The 21282-nt window shown below is 34.9% G+C and overlaps 1 protein-coding gene across 3 annotated transcripts in view; it reads left to right on the plus strand.

Moving 5' to 3' along the window:
- SOX6 (SRY (sex determining region Y)-box 6) overlaps positions 1-21282 on the plus strand; it is a 704108-nt gene that overhangs the window by 273512 nt on the left and 409314 nt on the right. For all 3 annotated transcript variants that reach the window (XM_006892046.1, XM_006892045.1, XM_006892047.1), the window contains one exon: positions 11249-11456. In XM_006892046.1, the coding sequence (XP_006892108.1) occupies positions 11249-11456 (208 nt within the window). The remainder of the gene's footprint in view (positions 1-11248; positions 11457-21282) is intronic.

The raw sequence follows: 21282 nt of genomic DNA on the forward strand, positions 1-21282 counted from the left end.
AAATTCAGACCATACATTGTTAGTGAAATTGTGAAAGTATTTGTGCTAAACATCCTGGCAGTCTCTCAAAAATTTACACTTCCTTGCCTAGATATCTTTCTAGGAGAAATGACAGCATGTGTCCACAAAAATATTTCCATGCTGTTGTTTATGACAGCATTATTGACAAGTTCTGATTTTCTAAAAAAGAAAAAAATCCTCAGTGTCAGTTGATGACTAGAAACACAAAATGTGCTTTATTTATACACTGGACTATTTATTTGCAATTAAGGAAAATTAAATACTGATACATGCTACAACACTGATAAATCTCAAAAGGACTATTCTTGACAAAAGAAGCCAGACAAAAAAGAATATGTATTGTGTGATTCCATTTATAAGAATTGTTCATAGAAGGCAAATCTGTAGACAAAGAAGTTGTTTGATTGGAATGTAGGGAGTGAGAATGGAAAGAGACTAAATGGTAACTTTTTGGAGTGATGGCAATGTTCTTAATTAGATTGTGGTGATACGTAATTTTGTAAGTATGCTAAAATTATTGACATGTATAAATGAAATGAGTGAATTTGGTGGTTTATAAGCTATTTTCAAAATAGCTATTAATGACATTCATTTTCTACAAATAGTACAGCTCTTTCTGTCTACATCCAAGTTGATTTTATTGAACTGAGGCTAATCTTAAAAAATCTTCCTTCACACATATATTTCACATGTTATATCAAATTAAATTAAGTAATAATCAACAAATGAATTTGAGAGCAAACATAACTATTAATAAGCATATAATCTACTGATGAACTATTTAGGCATTCCAGCTAAGGCCAAACTATTCTTTCAAAATGTATTTTCTCTAAGCAACTATTTAAAAATGACTTTTGTTTTTCTTTATTGCATAGATTAAGTTAGAAAATACAGAAAAACATAGAAAATTAAATGTATAGCTTCATGTCGCATAATATTTCCAAGGTTCATCCTTTTTTAGCATATGCTAAATCTTCATTCCCTTTTATGTTTGAAAAGTATTTTATTGTATGGGAATAATGACATCTTGTTTATCCATTCATATGTTGATGGACACCACCTTGGATATTCAGAATAATGCTGCTGTTAATATTGATCTACATGTACTTGTTTGCATCCAAGCTTTTAAATATATTGAGTACATCCTAAGGAATGGAATTGGTGGCTCATATGATAATTATTTTGCTACATATGATGGCAGTCCTGATGGGTGCGTAACAGAGGTTTTTTTGGGGTCATGTCTGATATGTATTGATTTTCTTTTCCCCTCAAGAGTGGGTGTCCATGAGCCTTTGGCCAAGGTGAAAGTCTGTTCAAAGGTGTTGGCTTTAAAAGCCTGCAGGGGAGGGGAAAGGACTGCTGGCTGGGGCCTGGAACTTCACTCTGGGACTTTGGCTCTTTTGCTGCATCTGTTTTGTTGAGCTTCCAGATTGATTTTTGCTGGGAAGCAGAAGTGTTATCCCCTTCCTAAACTAGATACCTCTGGAAACTCTACAAACTCTATAAACTCTATAAATGCACAGAAATTATATTAGTTATAGAATAGAGTTCAGGTCTTTTGTGCAAAACTTACCCTTAGTTGTATTTGACTTGGTAACACTTAACCACTGCTAAATGAAACTAGTGCTGTTTATATCTGGAGGAACACTCTTCCACTTTGTATATCACTTTTTGTCAATGTGCAGTATAAAGTAACCTGGGTTGCCATGATGCTGAACCTTGTGTCATTGGGGTATCAAATACCAGAATGGTTTTCCAATGTGGACAGTTTTTGGTGCAGCTTCCAGTTGTAAAACAGGTTTGGAAGCAGGAGTGGCATCCACTTCCTAAACCATGTGCCTCTGGAAGCTCTAGGATCTTGGTATTGGCAAAAGTTATGGAAAGGCATTAGGTCTTTTGTTCATAGAGTCGCTATGAGTTGCTCTTGACTCTAAGGCAATCAACAACAGCAATAATAAAAAATTAGATATATAAACATATGTTTATATATATAAACAAATTGGAATGTATATAAATTGGAGGGATTTAACAGTGGTAAGTTTTCAATCCATTAATGAGGAATGCCTTTACATTTATGGAGGTATTCTTAAATTTCTTTCAGCATTATTATGTATATTTTCAGTGTACAAACCTTTCATTCCTTTGGTTCAATTTTGCCTATGTATTTTATTCTCTTATATACTTTTATAGATGGAATTGTTATATGAATTTAGTTTTTTTAATTGTTCATTGATGGTATACAGAAATGTTCTAATGCTCACTTGTTGTTCTTGTACTTTAGAGATCTACTAAATACGGAATTAAATTCATAGCTCTAATAGCTCTTTATTGCATTCTTTGGAATTTTTCATACTTAGGATTATGCTGTCTATGAATATAATGTTTTACTTTTTCCTTTATAATTTGCATGCTTTTTGAAAAATTTTTGAATTATTGGTGTTTACTTTTTAATTGTTCACTAATTAACAAATGATATGTGGATTTCAGTTTTTCTGTGTTGGGAGAATTTTTATAACTGATTCAATCTTTTTCCTTGTAAAATATGTTGAGACTTCACTTTGGTTTAAGTCAGTTTAAATAATTTATGGTTTTCCAGGAAAATTTCTATTTAATCTTGACTGTAGAATTTGTTAGTGTACAATAGTTCATAGTATCCTCATATATTATTTCTATAATATCAGTAATATTGTACATGCTTTCATTTACTATTTTAGTTAATTGTGTATTCATTTTTCCTCTTCTGTGTGTGTGTGAGAGAGTATAGCTAGAGGTTTGTTAATTTTTTTTTTACTTTTTTCCCCAAAGCACCAGCTATTGTTTTCATTGATTCATTCTGTTTTCTCAGTTTCATTGATATATTTTCTTAATCATTGTATTCGCTCTCTTTCCCTTAATTTTATTATGTCAGAAATGTTTAGTAGTAATTCAATCTTTTCAAATTTATTTAGATTTGATATGTACCATAAAGTATAGTTTATCCTGAACAATGATATTTTCCCATCATTTCATCACCTTTTTTTGTAGTCATCATTGAAATTCCCTTATTGAAGTATTTCTTATGTTGTTGTTGTTATTAGGTGCTGTCAAAGGAGTATGACTCATAGCCACCCAATGAAGAAAAGATCTGAACCTTGTTTTATCCTGCACCATCCTCATACTTCCCAATACACAAGAATCCTTGTAGCAATCACCTGGTTGAGGGTCTTCCTCTCCTTCACTGACCCTCCACCCTTCCCAGCATCTCTCATTGTAGCATCATCTATTTACACTTTAATTTATGTCTGTGTATGCTTCATATATATTGAGATTATAAGCACTGTGTGGATCACAACAAATTGTGGCTAACCTTGAAAAAAAATGGGAATCCCAGAACACTTAATTGTGCTCATGAGAAACTTATACGTGGACCAGAAAGCAGTCCTCAGAGCAGAGCAAGGAAATACCGCATGGCTTACAATTGGAAAAGGAATGCATCAGGGATGTGTCCTGTCTCTATACCTTTTCAGTCTGTATGCAGAACAGATCATTTGGGAAGATGGACTTTATGAGGAGGAATGTGGCATCAGGGTTGGAGGAAGACTCCAACATGCGTCATGCTGATGACACAACCTTACTTGCAGAAACTAAGGAGGACCTGAAGCGTTTGCTGCAGAAGATCAAGGACTGTAGTCTTTAACGTAGATTGAAGCTAAACATCAGAAAATAAAGATTCTTATGACTGGTTCCATGATCAATACCATTGGCACCAGCAGTCAGGAAATAAAAAGTTGCGTTGGGGAAGTCTTCTGTCAGGGAACGCTTCAAAGTCCTAACTAGTAAGATGACTGTCTAGGGACTAAGGTGCACCTGATCCAGGCCATGGACTTCTCAGTTACTTGCTGTGCTTCAGAGAGCTGGACACGACTAAGGATGACAGAAGAATTGAACCTTTGAGTTGTGGTGCTAGAGAAGAGTCTTGACATACCACCGACTGCCAAGAAAACAAACAAGGCTGTCTTAGAGAAGGTGAAACCAAGTTTTTCCTTGGAGGCAAGGACTTTGAAGCTTCATCTCACATACTTTGGACACATTACCAGGAGAGACCAGTCCTTGGAGAAGGACATCATGCTTAGAAGAGTGAAGAAACAGTGCAGGAGACAAAAACCCCAAATCAAATGGATTGACATGGTAACTGGGGTAACAGGGGTAGGTGTGTTAGAGTCAGTGAGACTGGCTCAGGATAGGGCAGGGTTGAAAGCTGTTGTACAAAGGGTCACTATGGGTTGATGGTGACTCAATGGCACATAACAAGAGCAACATGTTTTTGTTTTATTTACTTGAGAAATTATAATTTTTATTAATTTATAATGTATTTCTTTATAACAGTTTTCTCTGAAACTCTATTTTGTAAGATTTTAGTATAGCCACTCCAGCTCTGTTTTGGTTACTATTTGATAGATTTATTCATCCTTTCATTGATAACCTGTTTGTACCTTTGAATCTAAAGTGAATCTCTTATTTTCACCATATAATTGGCTTTCTCTATGTCTTTTAAAAACATCTGTTCTGATAATCTCTGCCTTTTGATTCAAGACTATTTATAAATAACTTATTGATAGGGAAGGACTTATGCCATTTTCAAATTTACTTTTCTGTGTATTATACCCCTTTACTTCCATATTTTCTCTATTGCTGTCTTATTTTTGTGTGTTTTGTTGATTTTTTTTAATAGTAAACCGCTTTTATTGCCTTCCCATTTACATGTGTTTGTGGATGTTTTAATGATTTTGTATATGATTATAATGGGCATTACAGTTACATTTTAATATTTATTGTAATCTTAAAATATGATTGAAAATAGTGAACTCAAGAAAGTATTTTCACAGCCACAATAAAATGGCATTAAAATCAATAACAAAAGGAAATATAGAAAATTTACAAATACATGGAAATGAAACAATTCTGTCTTAAGCATCAATGTGTAAAGAAAGGAATCATGAGGGACATAAGAAAATGTTTAGAGACAAATGAGTAATAGATGGTAATAACAGTTTGGGATTGGATTCAAAAGATTGGAAATAGAAAAGGATTAGAGACTGGAAAATATGGCTTTGGTGATAAAAATTAAATTGTGTACCTGATAGAATTTTAAGTGACCAGTGACTTATTCTTGTGAATATCTTTTAAAAACCCCAAACTTCAACTGCATATATTGACTTTGTCATGTTGAATAGATAAGAATCAAATTATCTACATCTGTAGGAAGAGGCTATTGAGAAGATTAATTATCATCAGTCAGGCTAGGGGGTGATTGTGGAACAAAAAATTAGTTGCTCATGTGCATGTTCCAAGTGTATTGTACTAAGATAAAAATAAGTTCATAAAAGCCAAAATAAGATGCTGAGTATATCCCAACTGGATTTGGAGAGAATAATAAGAACAGATTTGATGCACTGAACACCAATGACAGAAAACACATAAAATTGTAGATAGCATCAAGAATGTGAAGAAATTTCAAAGAAGTCATTAAAAGGGCAAGAAAAAAGACTAAAATCATCTCAGAAGAGACTCTGAAATTTGCTCTAGGATGTGGAGAAGCTAAAGGTGGTGGAAAAATAGGTGAAGTAAGAAAACTAAACCTACTATTTCATTGGACAGATGGAAAAGACAAAAGTATTAAGGAGAAATGTCCAAACATCATCAGTGTGAAAACAAACTGGGAAAAACACACTTATTATTCCTCAAGCTAAAAGAACAGAGAAAAAAATAAACCCTTAATTTGAAATACTAAAAGATTCTATGGAGAAAATACTAAGCAACAAAGAAAGTATTAAGAGAAGACAGACTTCTCAGAGTCACTGAATGTAAAAAAAAATGTTCAGCCACTTGAGGAGATAGTATATTATAAAGAACTAAAGGCACTGAGAGAAAAAAATATTAAGTTGCTTTAAAGGCTGGTAAAAATAGGCCTTAGATAAAATATCAACAGAAATGTTTCAACAAATGGATATAGTGCTAAAGTTTATTTCTTGGCAAAGCCAAGAAATTTAGAAGACAATATGTGTGCCCATTCTAAAGAAAGATTATTTGAAAGAATAGAGAAATTATTCAATAATATGATTATTCAATGTTACACAGTTAAAGTCTTGCTGAAGAGAGTAAAATAACCAGCTGGATCAGTGTATTGACCAAGACCTGCCAGAAGTTCAAGCTGGGTTCTGAAGAGGATGCAGAATGAAGGATATCATTGGTGAGGACAGAAGGGCCTTGGGTGGAAAAAGAAAATACCAGATAAATGTTTATCTACATTTTGTGGACTATCCAAAAAAGCATTTCACTATGTGGATTGAAACAATTTAAAAACAGTATTACAAATAATAGGAATTCCAGAACATTTAATTGTACTCACAGGGAATTTAACCATAGACCAAAAAGCAGTTGTTTGAAAATAAAAAAATGAATACTGCATTGTTTAAAATCAGAAAAGTTGTATATGAGCGTTTTATCTATTTATCATACCTATAATAAGTGATAGAGTATTTTTAGGAATGGAAATTCCAGACACCTTATTTGGCTCATGCAAAACCAATAAATAGAGTTTAGCCTGTACATACAACAAAAAACAAGGGGATACTCCAGGATTTAGAATCAAGAAACATGTATGTCTAGATTGTATCTTTGTAAGATACCTAGTGAGTATATATGCATATATGCATATATATGGGTGTGGAGAAAACCGCATGAAATGCTGGACTATATGAAGAATGTGACATCAGGATAGGAAGAAGACTCTTCAACCACTGATGATATGCAGATGATACAACCTTACTGCTAAGAAAAGAAAATGAAACATTTGCTGATGAAATTCAACAAGCCTAGCTTTTAATATGGATCACTCTGCAACATAAATAAAACAAATACCTTAGCATAGGACAAATAAATAACAATGTGGTAAATGTAGAGAAGATAGAGGCTGTCAAAAATGTTGTTTTACTTGAAAGCACACTCAATGCTAGTGGACACAGCAGTCAAGAAATTAAATTATTTATTTCAGTGGACAAATGGGCTTCTGAAAACCTCTTCAAAATGCCATAAAAGCAAGTTACTGCTTTAAGGAAGCACTATTCAGTCCTCCCTCACTCCCCAATTGCTTATATACCTGTGGAAATTGGACTAAGGAAGACTGAAGAACTATTGTTGACTTTAAATTGTGGAATTGGTGAAGAATATTGAATAGCCAATGAACTGCATAAGATCTCCTAAATCTCTCTGGCAAGAAATGTATCCAGTGTGTTCCTTGGAAGCAATAATGGTGATATTTAATCACACGTACTTTGGGCCTACTAGGTGGACCAACCCCTGGAGACAGTTTCATGCTTGGTAAGGTAGAGGGTCAAGACAAAGCAGAAAGACCCTCTTTAAGTGAATATATAGTGATTGCAACAATAGGTTGAAGTACACCTAAGACGGGGCAGTGTTTTTTTCTGTTTTTCATTGGGTAGCGGTGGTTTGAAATGAACTTGACTTTACCTAGCAACAACATTTATTATAAACGTCTTTAGAGGTCAGCCCTGAGCTTAGCTCCAGTGTTGTTGTTACATGCTATCGAGTCACCAACGACTCATTGTGGCATTATGTACATTAGCTCTGAACCCTGTCCTATCCTGAGTCAATCTCATCATCTCTGACACCTAATCCCATTTCTTCAGTCTCTGCATCAATCTATCTCATCCTGGGTCTTCCTCTCCTGTGCTGTCTCTCCACCCTTCCAAGTATGATTTTCATCCCTCTTGGCCACATGTTCAAAGTATGTGAGATGGGCCTTAAAATCCTTGCAGCATGGAACAGCATGGTTTCATCCTCTCCAGGACAGATCTGTTTGTTCTCCTGGCAGTCCATGGTATGTTCAACACTCTTCTCCAGCACCAGAACTGAAAGGCATCAATCCTTCTTCTATCTCCTTAGTTACTATCCAGCTCTTTGATACATAGCATGTAAATATGAAGACTGTGGCCTGGATCAGATGCACCTTAGTCTTCAGACTGACATCCTTGCTTTTCAGTACTTTAGAGAAGCCCTAACAGCAGAATTTCCCAATGCATTTTGCCTTTTGATTACCTGACTGCTGGTGCCAAGAGTGTTGATTGTAGAACCAAACCAAGCAAGCTAACATTATCAACAATCTCAATCCCTTCTTTGTCTTTGCCGATTGGCTGAGTGATCAGAATCTTTATTTTCTTGGTGTTGAGCTTCAATCCATACTGAAGACTACAGTCTTTGACCTTCTACAGCAAATACTTCATGTTCTCCTCATTTTCAACAAGCAAAGTTGTATCATATGCATAACGCAGGTTGTTGATGGGTCTTCTTCCAATCCTGATGCTATATTCCTTCTCATAAACTCAGCCTCCCGAATAATCTGTTTTGCATACAGAGTGAAAAGGTATGGCGATAGGATACATACATACCCGATGCACATTTTTCCTGATATTGAACCATACAGTGTTTCCCTGCTCAGTTCTGACTGTGGCTTCCTGGTCTAAGTATAGGTTTAACATGTGTACAATTAAGCATTCTGGGATTCCCATTCTTCTCAAGAATTCCACAATTTTCTGTGATTCACACAGTCAAATGTCTTTGCATAGTCAGTGAAACACAGACATTCCTTCGGTATTCTTTATTTTCAGCTAAGATCCATGTAATGTTGGCTATGATGTCTCCAGTGTCCTGGCCTCTTCTAAACCCAGCTTGCACATCTGGCAGTTATCTGCTGATGCACTGTTCCAGTAATTTCTGGATAATCTTTTGTAGGGTTTTGCTTGTGTGTGATATAGTAATACAATTTGATAATTTCTACACTCTGTTGGGGCACCCTTTTTTGGGGGGCATGGGAATAAATACATATCTCTATGTCTTTGAGCTGTGGTGCTGGAAAAGAGTATTGACTATACCGTGGACTACTAGGAGAACAGGTTTGTCCTTTAGAGGGTGAGAACTGGCTGCTCCTTGGAGGCAAGGATTCTGAAGTCTGACATATTTTGGACATATTGCAAGGAAGGACCAGTCCTTGGAGAGGGACATCATACTTGGGAGGGTGGAGGGACAGTGCAAGATAGGAGGAACCTCAATGAGATGGATTGATTCATTGACTGGAGTAATGGGGGTAGGTGTGTTGGAGACAATGCGATTGGCACAGGATAGAGCAGAGTTTAGGGATGTTGTACATAGGGTCACTATGAGTTACAGGTGACTCAATGGTACATAACAGCAACAATAACTTCCAGTCAGTTGGCCAGGCCGTTGTCCCCCAGATTTCTTGGTGAAACCTGGTGAGCGTTTCCAGGGAAGTGTCTCTTTGCTGAAATATGTCAGTTGGTATTCCATCAATTCCTAGCACCTTGTTTTTTGCCAATTTCTTCAAAGGAGCTTGAACTTCCTCCTTCATTACCATTGCCTCTTGAATCATATATTTAATTAAATTCTTCTGTGTAAGCACATTGCATAATAGTTTTCTTCATCTTCTCGAGCTGCCCTTTGAAATATTTTGTTCAGCTCCTTAACGTCTTGATTTCTTCTGTTTGCTTTGGTTTCTTGGCATTGTGGTGCAATAGTGAGAGTCTCTTCTGACATCCATCTTGGCTTTTTTCTTTCTCCTTTTTTGTAAAGACTTTTTGTATTCTTCATGAACGATATTCCTGATGTCCTCCCAAAGCTCATCTGGTTTTCACTCATTAGTGCTCAAGGCTTCAAACCTGTTCCTGAGATGGCCTTTAAATTCTGGTGGGATAGACTCAAGATCAAACTTTGGTTCAAGTTGCATTAGTAGTACTCGTATGGAAGCACTGATGGCCTAGTGGCATAAAGCTACACTGCAAGCCCAGAGGTGTGTGGTTTGAATCCACCAGATGCTTTGCTGGAAAAGGAGGGACTATCTCCTCCTGTACCAGTCAGATCCAATTTGATGGTACACACACATACGTTCTCTAAGGAATATAGTTCCACATTTTATACAATGAAAAGGATGCCTAAGTACATAACATTTATTGAGTGAAGTTATTACTGTCTTACTTGATTTATGTGAAAACATCTCTTTTGAGAATCTCTTTTCTTTTTCACTCTAATTATTTTTATTTATTAGCTTGGTATCCTTTGGCTCTTGATTTTTTCCTCTTTAGTTATAAAGCTTGCTGAGATTCTTTTCTTTGTGGTGAAAGGGAAGAATATATGACCAACTAAGATTTCCAAGTAGTAAATAAGAATCACAAAATACTAGATCCTTTACTTCACGTATTTTTTAAATAGGAAGACGTATGAGAAAACGCAAATGAAAGACTACTGAACATTTTGGTTACATATGTTATTTCCAACCCTGAATTATAATTTAGAAAAAGATGCAAATATTTTCTTTCTTTAAACTTTCAGGTGTTTATTATTTTAAATCTAAGATTTCTTTTGTAATTTTAAATCAAAGATTTTTTCCCTCCTCTGCTGATGGATTTATCCTTCATACTAGTTAACTAACTTCTGTGCAGATGTTTCTATAAGTAACTTGTAGATTTGTGAAGAAATGTTTTTAAATACCATGTGGAAAAATATGTGTAAATATGTGCTTTAAGCTTCAGTGGTAAAGTACAGAAAGAGGCTTCTTTGACATTAGAGGATTATATAGCCAGGAAAAAAAAGAAAATAAAATATCCTCCAACTACAGAACACAGAAATACACAGATAGGCAAACTTTATAGTACTGACTTTGATATCTTATGTAGTTTTTGGTGAACAATTAACATTGAAGACAAGGTAATTTTTCTGCTGGTTATAATTTTAAAAAAGAGTAATTTTGCATTCTATGTATTTCTTTAGACTGTGTGAAGATTGCTGCTAATAAAAGTACCTATTTGAAAAACTTTCCCAAACTAAAGATAGAATGTAAATTATTTTAAATGAAAGATGCAAATGAGGAATATGTATATGAACTCTATGAAAGTTTAGCTTTTTAAAAAAAAAAAAACAACAATCAACCATACTGAGGCTGCTTTATAGTTTCAAAATGAAATAGTTTTTATTATTGATTTCTTTTATAGTTAGTATGCTAAAACAGAGTTAGATAATATATTGATAGAATTTAAAATGTAAATTTTGTTAATATTTTGGCAGAATGACAGCTGTCATTTTGAATTTGAGATTCTTCTTAAATCTGAGTGCAAAGAAACTTAGATTTTAACGGTTTCATTTTGTTTTGTTTTCCTAGGAATCAGAAAATAATAAATTATGCACCCTATATTCGTTCCGAAATACCTCTACCTCACCACATAAGCCTGACGAAGGGAGTCGGGACCGCGAGATAATGACCAGTGTTAATTTTGGAACCCCTGAACGCCGCAAAGGGAGCCTTGCCGATGTGGTGGACACACTGAAACAGAAGAAGCTTGAGGAAATGACTCGGACTGAACAAGAGGGTATGTGTGGACTTCACTATTGGGCTTTTTTTCTTCTAAAGATTCTAGGTCTTAAAAAAAAAAAAAAAGCAGTAGAATTTCAAGGACCTGAGAAGTGCATAATTGACACTAGGTAGGAAAAAGTTTTTCAGGGGTTACCATGGTGATGACAGATCATGAGCCATTGGAAGTGTTAAGCAGATAGCTCCGTTTTTCTAAAACTTGATACTTTTTATTCAGTTCTTATGATGACAAATGAAGGGTTTAAGTTAACTGTAAACTTCACTATGAAAAAAGGCATGAAGGGAATTTTTCCAACTACAATTTTATTTTTCATTTATTCAGCTTTGTTTCCTTTTGTGTGAATAGTATTTTCTTGACTTATTCCAAATGTTTTAAAAGTTAGCAAAACAAAAATACCCCAAATGATATACTTTCCTCACTTTTAGAAATATTATTTTATCTTCAAATGTTGCAGAATGGAAAGTCAAAGGTACCTAATGTTTTAATGTCAAATGTTCAAGGGGAGATTCTTTGACTCATGACTTCTGCTGCAGTGTTCCACATTCTCCTCCTCTGTAGTTCTTCACAGGGGTCCACTTAGGTATACCGAGGTACTAAAAGCACAGGAGAAGAAGAGTCATTAGTAATATTATTAAGCTAAATAAATAAAGTCTATTTTTCATTGTTTTATGTATTGATTTTAGACTGTGAAATGTAGGATGATCAATGATTTAGGATTTATTGCTAGCATGGTAAATTTAGACCTCTTTGACTCCAGGAGAATGGAGATTTGATACCGTGCATTCTATAATGTAATTGACTTTTATTCCTGCAAGTAGTCAATGTTCTAAAAGTTATTATTGTGTTTGTGTGTCTTTCTAAAATATTTTTGCTTACTTCTTTGTCTTGCTAATCTGACTAATATGGGACAAATGTAAACTTTTTTTAATCACTCAGGATCGTGATATGTAGGCTAAGAATGTTAATACCTCTACCAAATATATCTCCTTGGATAAGTTTCTTAACCTCTCTAAACCATGAAGTTTAAAGTCTGGTGTAACACTAATACTTAGCTTTGGAACTCAAATGTTTTGAGAATTAATTATAATAATGAATAGAAAAGTATCTTAAGATCCATTAAGTCATATAAATTTGAGGTGGTATGATAGTGTGAATGTCAAATATGGTTTTATCCTGCAGTTAAGGGTGTTCCCAAAAATCTTTGAGATGATTATGACCATTCAACTTTATGATCATTTTTGTGTAATTACTAAACTTTGATGTTCTTACATCTGAAATATATGTGTGTGTGTGTGTGTGTGTGTATAAATATATATACATGTATATGTTTATATGTACATATATATATACACACATGCCAGTCATAAATATTTTGCAACTATCTTTATATATTTTTTTGTGTGTATATGTGTTTTTTCTCCTAAAATGTCATGCTGTAGGTTGTTACTTCCTGCATTGTTAGGAATATTTTCTTTCTTTTTAAAAATTTTGTGTTGGTTTGTAATACGGGTCATATACATTTTGTTTCTCTCGCATATTCTGTGTTTCACATATTCTTTCATTTGTATCGTATTTCATACTATTATTCATATACATTGTGTTTTAGAAAATTATTCACCATTTATCTTTGCGTAATATTACCCCATCTTTTCAGTTTCCCATTGGATCCTTTCTAATTCTTTTACCACCATCCTCCACTCACCAAATTCTGTTATCCTAAGGATTTTCCTTTCTTTTTACCCTTTTGGACTTATATACTCATCTTATCCTTCTCTTTTTACAATAATGGTCTTATACAATATTTGTCCTTATGAAACTGAGTTAGTTCACTCAGCATAATGTTCTCTAGACTCTCCCATGTTATATAGCATTTTATGAAATCATTGCTCCTTAGTGCTGCATAGTATTCCATTATGTGTACATACCATAATTTCTCAATCCATTTGTTTGTTGATGAACACTAGGTGCTTTTTCCATTTTCTTGATATTGTGAACAATGCTTCTCTGAACAGAAGTATACAAATCTCCATTTATGTCTCAGTTCCATTTTCCTTGTGAAGTATTCCCAAGCTGTGTCATTTGAGATTTCTATGTTAGACATTTTGAGGAAACACCAAACTATCTTCCAGAATGGTTGTGTCATTGCCAATTGTTTGCTGTCCTGTTAAACCTGGCTACTGATACTAGCGTGAGATGGTATTCATGGTGGTTTTGATTTGTGTCTCTCTTATTGCCAGTGATTTTGAGCTTTTCTTCATATGCCTATTGGCCATCTGAATGTCTTTGTGAAAAGTCTAGGAATATTTTCTTATTTGTGATGTTCAAGAATACAGATTATTTAAATATATTTATTTATAGATTTAGAAATGTATATATCATTAAAAAATTAGGTGATATTCTGACTACATGTAACATATGAACAACTTTTCTGAGCAAGGTACTGAGAAATCCTCTAACAGGCAGCATACATAGTCTTTGTTCATAGACTTTGTGTTGATTTTTCTGGTTGCTCAGCTGTTTTGTCTTCCTGATTCTTGGCTGGATTCTAGAGTAATTGAGGCTGTCAGATCTCAGACTAACTGAGGTTACTAGATAATTTTTAATTGTGATTCACTTACTAAAAAATGAATTTAGAAATAATGTGGTTTCTGTAAGTATTTTAGAGGGCTATTTAATGTAAAAATGAAGTAATTTATGTGTGATGATTTTTTTTCCCCTCTGAAACTCTAGTAGATTAAGGGTTGGTTGCTAACCATTAAGGGTAGTAGTTAGAACCCACCAGCCTGTTTGAGACCCTGTTTTCAACAAGTGAAGCACTGCCTGGTCCTGCGTCATTCTCACAACCATTGTTATGATTGAACCCAGTGTTGTAGGCCCTGTGGCTGTCTTTGAAAACCTACTGGGACAATTGTACTCTGAGGATCTTTTTATTTTATACTGACATCTACTTTACCAAGTATGATGTCTTTCTTGGGAAACTGCTTGTACCTGATTACCTGTCTAATATATGAGAGACAATATCACCATCCTCACATTTAAGGAACACTCAGGATATACTCCTTCCAAGTCTCTGTGTTGTTTTCTAAAAATCCATTGTATATTCATTATTTTTTTATCAGCACCATAATTCAAAGGCATAAGTTCTTTTATGGTCTCCCTTATTTATATACATAGTTTGTGCTGCTGTTATGTGCCCTATGTACAACCCTATGTACAACAGCCCTAAACTCTGCCCTATCCTGTGCCAATCTCACTATCTCTAACACACCTACCCCCATTATCCCAGTCACTGAATCAATCCATCTCATTGAGGGTCTTCCTCTCCTGCTGTCCCTCCACTCTCCCAAGCATGATGCCCCTCTCCAAGGGCTAATCCCTCCTTGCAACACGTCCAAAGTTCAGACAAAGCTTCAAAATCCTTACCTCCAATGAGCAGCCCTGCTTCACCCTCTCCAGGACAAACCTGTTCATTTTCTTGGCAGTCTATGGTATATTCGATAGTCTTCTCCAACACCATAGCTTAAAGGCATCAATTCCCCTCTGTCATCCACAGCACATGATTACAAAGACCATGGCCTGCATCAGACACACCGTAGTCTCCAGACTGACATTGTTGCACCTCAGCACTTTAGAGAGGTCTCTAACCGCAGGCTTTCCCATCACAATATGTCTTTTAATTTCCTGGCTGTTGGTGCCAAGAGTGTTGACTGTGGAGGAAAGCAAACCAAAACAGAACACTCTCATTCTCTTCACTATCCATTATGATGCTGCCAATTGGCCCAGTGGTGAGAATCTTTGTTTTCTTGATATTGAGTCTCAATCCATTCCGAAGATTGCAGTCTTTGACCTTCGACAGAAAGTGCTTCAGGTCCTCCTCAGTTTCAGCAAGTAAGGTTGTGTCATAGGCATAACACATACTGTTGATAGATCTTCCTCCAATCCTGATGCCACATTTCTCCTCATAGAGCCCAGCCTCCCAGATAATCTGTTCTGCATAAAGATTGAAAAGGTATAGAGACAGGATATAGCCCTGATGTACACCTTTCCCAATTTTGAACCATGCAATGTTTCCCTGCTCTGTTCTGATGACTGCCTCCTGGTCCAAGTATAGGAGGCAATTAAAAATACAGTGACTTGAGTCAGGTACACATTTGTCCTCAAAGTGACATTTTTTCTTTTTAACACTTTAAAGAAACCTATAGCAACAGATTTTCCAATGCAATACATTATTTGATTTTATGTCTGCTTGCTGTTATGGGTATTTATTATGAATAAAAATAAAAGGAAATCTGTGACAACTGCATTTTCCCCTGTGTTGCCATGATACTGTTTACTGGACTGGCTGTAGAGATTTCTATTGTTTGGTATTTCAGTTTTGGTGTTTTTTTTTCTGTTGTTGTTCATGTTGTTGTTTAATCCATACTAAAGACTATAATCTTTTATCTCCTTTAACAAGTACTTCTGTTCCTCTTTGCCATCTTTATATCACAGATTGTTAGTCTTCCACCAATCCTGATGCAATATTTTTCTATATATGAATATTGCTCCTTCAAACTTCCTTCTTAAAGAATTTTATTATTCTCCCATGAATATATTATTCTCTTCTGAACATATTCCATTTAATTTAGATTTGTTGCAAGTGAACACAACATTTAAATACATCCTGTTGAGCAGAGTTCAATAAGGCTGCCACCTGTTGAGTACTAAATACTATTCACTAATCCTGTGATAGCCTTGGCAATGCAGGGACAATATTATTTATCAAGAGGAAAGATTGAAGGAATTAATAATAGTAACCTAGAGAAGAGAACATCAAAGATGGCATGATGTTTGTCTTTAAAGTCACAGAGGATGAACTGGGCTTATTCTCTACAATTTCCTAGGGTATAATGAAGATAACTAAGTAGTTAAGAATTTCTGTTTATGGTTTATATCAAGACCAACAAACAGCCATAGCTTTCCATGTATAGAATAAGCTTCTTTGAAGATAAGAAATCATTTGTCCTTGAAGTTGGGCAGTAACCTCAATAACAATTTTAATAAGGCTATTGTTAAGAACAGAAATCAATACTTCTCAATGCCAAGACTGTGATTTTTATGTGTATTTATTGTATTTGAGAATTTATTTTTTGTAACCCAATTAACCCATAGTATTACATTATTCTGAAAATTATTATTCTTATATACAAATTACTAAAAGTCTGGTGAAGCCTATAAATTCTTTGTTAGAATTGTTTTAACTACATAAAGTAAAATAGGAAGCTCTAGTGGCCTAGTGGCAAGTAGCTGCGCTTCAATTTTGAAGGCACGTAGTTTGAGGCCACCAGAGGCTCTGTGAGAAAAGGATGGGCATTCTCCTCCCATGCGATTAACTGCCTCTGAGAACCCACTGGAGGGTCAGCTATGGGCTGGTTCCAACTCTGTGGTACACACAACTTCATACAAGTAATAAGTTACATACATTGTTACAGAAAAAATGAATTCTTTTAAAATTCAAGAATTTATGATATGTCAAATATATTATTTTACTAATCATTTGCTAACAAAATCTTATAAAGGCCTAATGACATCTTATTAGTGATAAATATAATTGATATTTTAACATATCTGCCATGAGTGTAGCCATACTCACAATGAATTAATTTTGGCCCACACAATGATGCTGTAATATGCAACAAAATTTTATGGCTCTTTGCTTGCATTCATAATTAAAGGAAGTACAAAATTTCAGTTGTAGATACATGGAGTTTGTGTGTTTTTTTTAGAGGTAGTGTAATTTTACTTGTTTGCTATTTTCTACTAGTTTATTTACAAAATTCTAATACAAATTTGAACAAATTGTTTCAATTTCCCTCAACCACCCCATCAAATTGTACACAGCCACATCCCTCTGCTTCCAGCCTCTCCCACCCCTTTAGGATCCTTATATTCATTCTACAAGAATGATTTTATACAATATTTATCCTTGTGGGACTGAGTTAGTTCACTCAGCATAATGCTCTACAGTCCCTCCAAAGTTAGGTAATAATTTACAAAATTATTGCTCCTGCATGCTGCATAGTATTCCATTGTGTGAATGTACCATAATTTCTCAATCCATTTTTTTTTGTGGTTGGACATTTGGGCTGTTTCCATGTTCTTGAGATGGTGAATAATACTGCTATGAACATTGGTGAACAAACCTCAGTTTGTTCCTCAGTTCTCATATTCTCAGGGTATATACTTGGAGTTTTTTTTAATAAAAAAAAAACATAGACTCTCTGAATTCTGTCCATATACTCTTGAGAGTGGTCCTGGGTTAGGAACCGCATATACTCAATATTAGATGAAATGTAGCACCCATAATAGATAAAATAAAAAAAATTATATTCTAGTAAAATATATAAGACATATACAAAATGAGCTCTAATTCAATATGTATGTATGATAAGTACCAGGATGGATAGAATTTGTAAGCTAGAAATTACTCCTACCTAGGAAGCCAGGTGGAGCTCTGGTGGCCTAGTGGTAATAAACTGTGCTGCAGTCCTGAAGGCATGTGGTTCAAATCCACCAGCTGCTCATCGGGAGAAGAATGAGCAGTGTCCTTCCATGTGATTAACTACTTCTAAAAACCTGCTTGGAAGGTCAACTATGGGTTGGTTCTGACTTGATGGTACAAAACAACAAGAAGGTAGCCAGGTAAAAGTTCTATAGGGAAATGTATCTTCAACTACCTTGGAGTATGAAAGGATTTATAAATGCATAAATGGAAGGGTGAGACATTTAAGGCAGAAGAAACAAACAGACTCTAATATGGTTCATGAAGAAGCATACAATACACAGCTGTCTCCATGACTGTATTCAAATCATAGGCATCCTTTAATTTTAGGAATTGGAATTTTATATTTAAAGTGACAGAAGAACTATTGACTTCTAAAATAAATAGGTGGTGGATTAGAACTTTATTTCAGGGAAGTTAATCTGGCAGCACTGAGTAAGATGGATGGGAGCAGGGAGGAACATTAGGAAATTGTTTCGAGCTAAAGATAATGAAAGTGTGAACTAATACTGTAGTAGGGGTATAGGAATAGGTAGGTTGTACATATGGAAGAGATATTAAAATGTAGAATTGTTAAGACTTGACATTTTAAATGTGGAGACCAAGAAAAAAAATAGTTCTAAATTAGTTAAGAGCTTTTAAACATTGGATGAACAGGTGGGTAGTAATACAATTAATTTAAAAAGAAGTGGAGAAACTTATTTTGGAGATGGATACAATGAAGATTTCTGTTTTGTAACTCAAACCATGAATTCAAATTTTAATTATCATTTTGGAGCAATAAAGCCAAATACTATGATAAGAGAACAGAGATAATTAAATAAAAGATGATTTTGAATGGTACAGTGGATTTCTGATTAGGTAAAAATTATATTCTAGCTCAAATAGGGTATATCAGTTCCTTATATATTTGCCCAGTATTGAACCTTTGAAACTTCAAGTCCATCTCTTCATTTGGGATACATATCCAACAGAACATTTAAGAACTTTCAAATTGACTACTCACTTTTCTCTCATATCTGCTTCCTAGTTTGAGGACCATATCTCATTTTTGTTATGTACTATTGAGTTGGAACCAATTCTCCAGTGGGTTTTCAGAGTCTGTGAATGATATGGGAGGAGATTGTTCATATTTCTTTAATAGAGCAGCAGGTGGATCTGAATTGCCTGCCTTTGGGTTGGCAGCTCAACTCCTATTCATTAGATCACCAAAGCTTCCTATATTTCATGATTAGCTTTCGTGATAAGCCTCTGGGACTTGTGAGCTTTGGTCATGGAGATCATAGAGAGCTGCTGCTAACTCAAAGACCTCATCTCTTTAGTAGTTCAAATCTACCAGTATCTTCAAGGAAATCTCAAGTATAGTTTACAGCCTCAGAAACCCAATGGCAGGTCAGCTATGAATTGGTTCAGACATAAAAGGAATGAGTTTTTCAGGATGGATATGGCTAATAAAGTGATAAGGGAGCTCTAATGACCTAGGGAGCTGCACTGCAATCCCAAAGGCACATGGTTGAAATAAGAACAGCTGCTCTGCAGGACGATGGGCTGTCTCCTCCTGTGAGATTGTCTCCTTCTCTCTCATTTCCTTGTGTATATCAGAATTGACCAATAGAAAGTTAACCTATTCTGGTCCATTTAAAAACAATACAAAAGCTTTCAACATAGCAACAGATAAGTTATCAGAATTGACCAATAATAGAAAGCTAACCTATTCTGGTCCATTTAAAAACAATACAAAAGCTTTCAACATAGCAATAGATAAGTTATTCCTGGACAAAAGACTTTTTGACCAATCAGTTATTGTCTAGTGTTTAATCTACCATACTTTCCAGAAATGTGTTCAATAGAACACAAACTTTAACTGGATTTTCAAAGTACTGATAGACAAGTGTGTTTTGTCTGAAGTGCTCCTCTGAAAGCGAGGTTTGTGGGGGAAATAGTTTTTAGTAAATTTAACCTTAATTTAGGGAGGTCTGGTGGCCTAGTGGTAAGAATCTATTCTAAATCCCAAATGCACATGGTTCGAGTCTACCAGCTGCTCCATGGGAGAAGGATGAGCCATCTCCTTTGTGATTAACAGTCTCTGAAAACCCACTGAAAGGTCAGTGTTCCAACTAGATGGCAAACAACAACAGCCTTAATTTAGTTCATAAAAAAAGAAATGTGTAAATAAATGAATATTAGAACCACCTTTTAAAACACTACTGATATTTGTGAATATAGACTTTATTAGGTACAGTTTAAAATACTTCCATGAGGGGAAAAAAAACCAAACAACACCCCTTTATCTGTGATTAAATGATGAATTTTTGTTATCCTTGTATCACCCAGCTTGTTTCCAGTGTAGCTGGGCTCTAACATAAGCGACAGTTGTCAGAAAATGAATACTTTAAAAAGGACTTCTATATCTAAATACATATATTTAATCAGAGAGTCCTTTGGCTTCTGAAAATAAGTTGTCTAATGAGAATTTCATTTGAGCAGCTGCGACTGAGGAGGTCAACAGGCATTGCCTAGGAGAATATGGCCCAGCTGGTTAAATCTGGTTGTTGTCGTGATTTAAATGGTCAAGTGCTGCTTGTAATCCAGGACCGTCTGTTTGTAAAGGGAAGAGTGAGTGCTTCAGCATAATGTACAGCTGTTTTAATCTCTCTTTAATAATAGTGCCTCAGCCACTAACATATCTTGTGTATCACATGACTCAATATATGATCCTAGCCCCAGTAAACTAGTTTGGGTAGGGTTCTGGATTATGTGTGATTTCAGGGAATAGGATCAATGATAAAAACCTCAATTCTCTGACAAAGTAAAAACTTTACTTATTTTTTAGGTGATAATTAAACTTATCAGGAGACAATGACAAAAATTGTGGTTAGATAAAAATATTAGACTAAATGAGCTATTATAGAGATTATAAATTTTATACCAAGTATGCAGAATTTAAGCACAGGCCCATACATTGATCAGAAATTAGACATCTAGTCGCATTTTGTGCTTCAAGCTATTTTGCTAACGAGAGTGTGCGGATTCATTTTGCTTTTAATGTTGAGAAAAGGCTGAGTCTTTGGATTCCTAGTGGGATAGACTTTCCAATAGATTACACAGCTGTTTTTACACACAAGGAATGAGCATGTGTTTATGTGTATATCTGGTGGATTATTACTTTTTTTACACTATCCCCACCTATTTAGCCTTCTACATGTATTTATTTACATTGAGATATACTTAGTTACTATATATGTTGGTGTGGATTGTTTATCTTCTGCTACACTAAAGGAG

Source organism: Elephantulus edwardii, unplaced genomic scaffold (assembly GCF_000299155.1).
Source record: "Elephantulus edwardii isolate Elephantulus edwardi_28Jun2011 unplaced genomic scaffold, EleEdw1.0 scaffold00109, whole genome shotgun sequence".
In the NCBI taxonomy this organism is placed as follows: domain Eukaryota; kingdom Metazoa; phylum Chordata; class Mammalia; order Macroscelidea; family Macroscelididae; genus Elephantulus; species Elephantulus edwardii.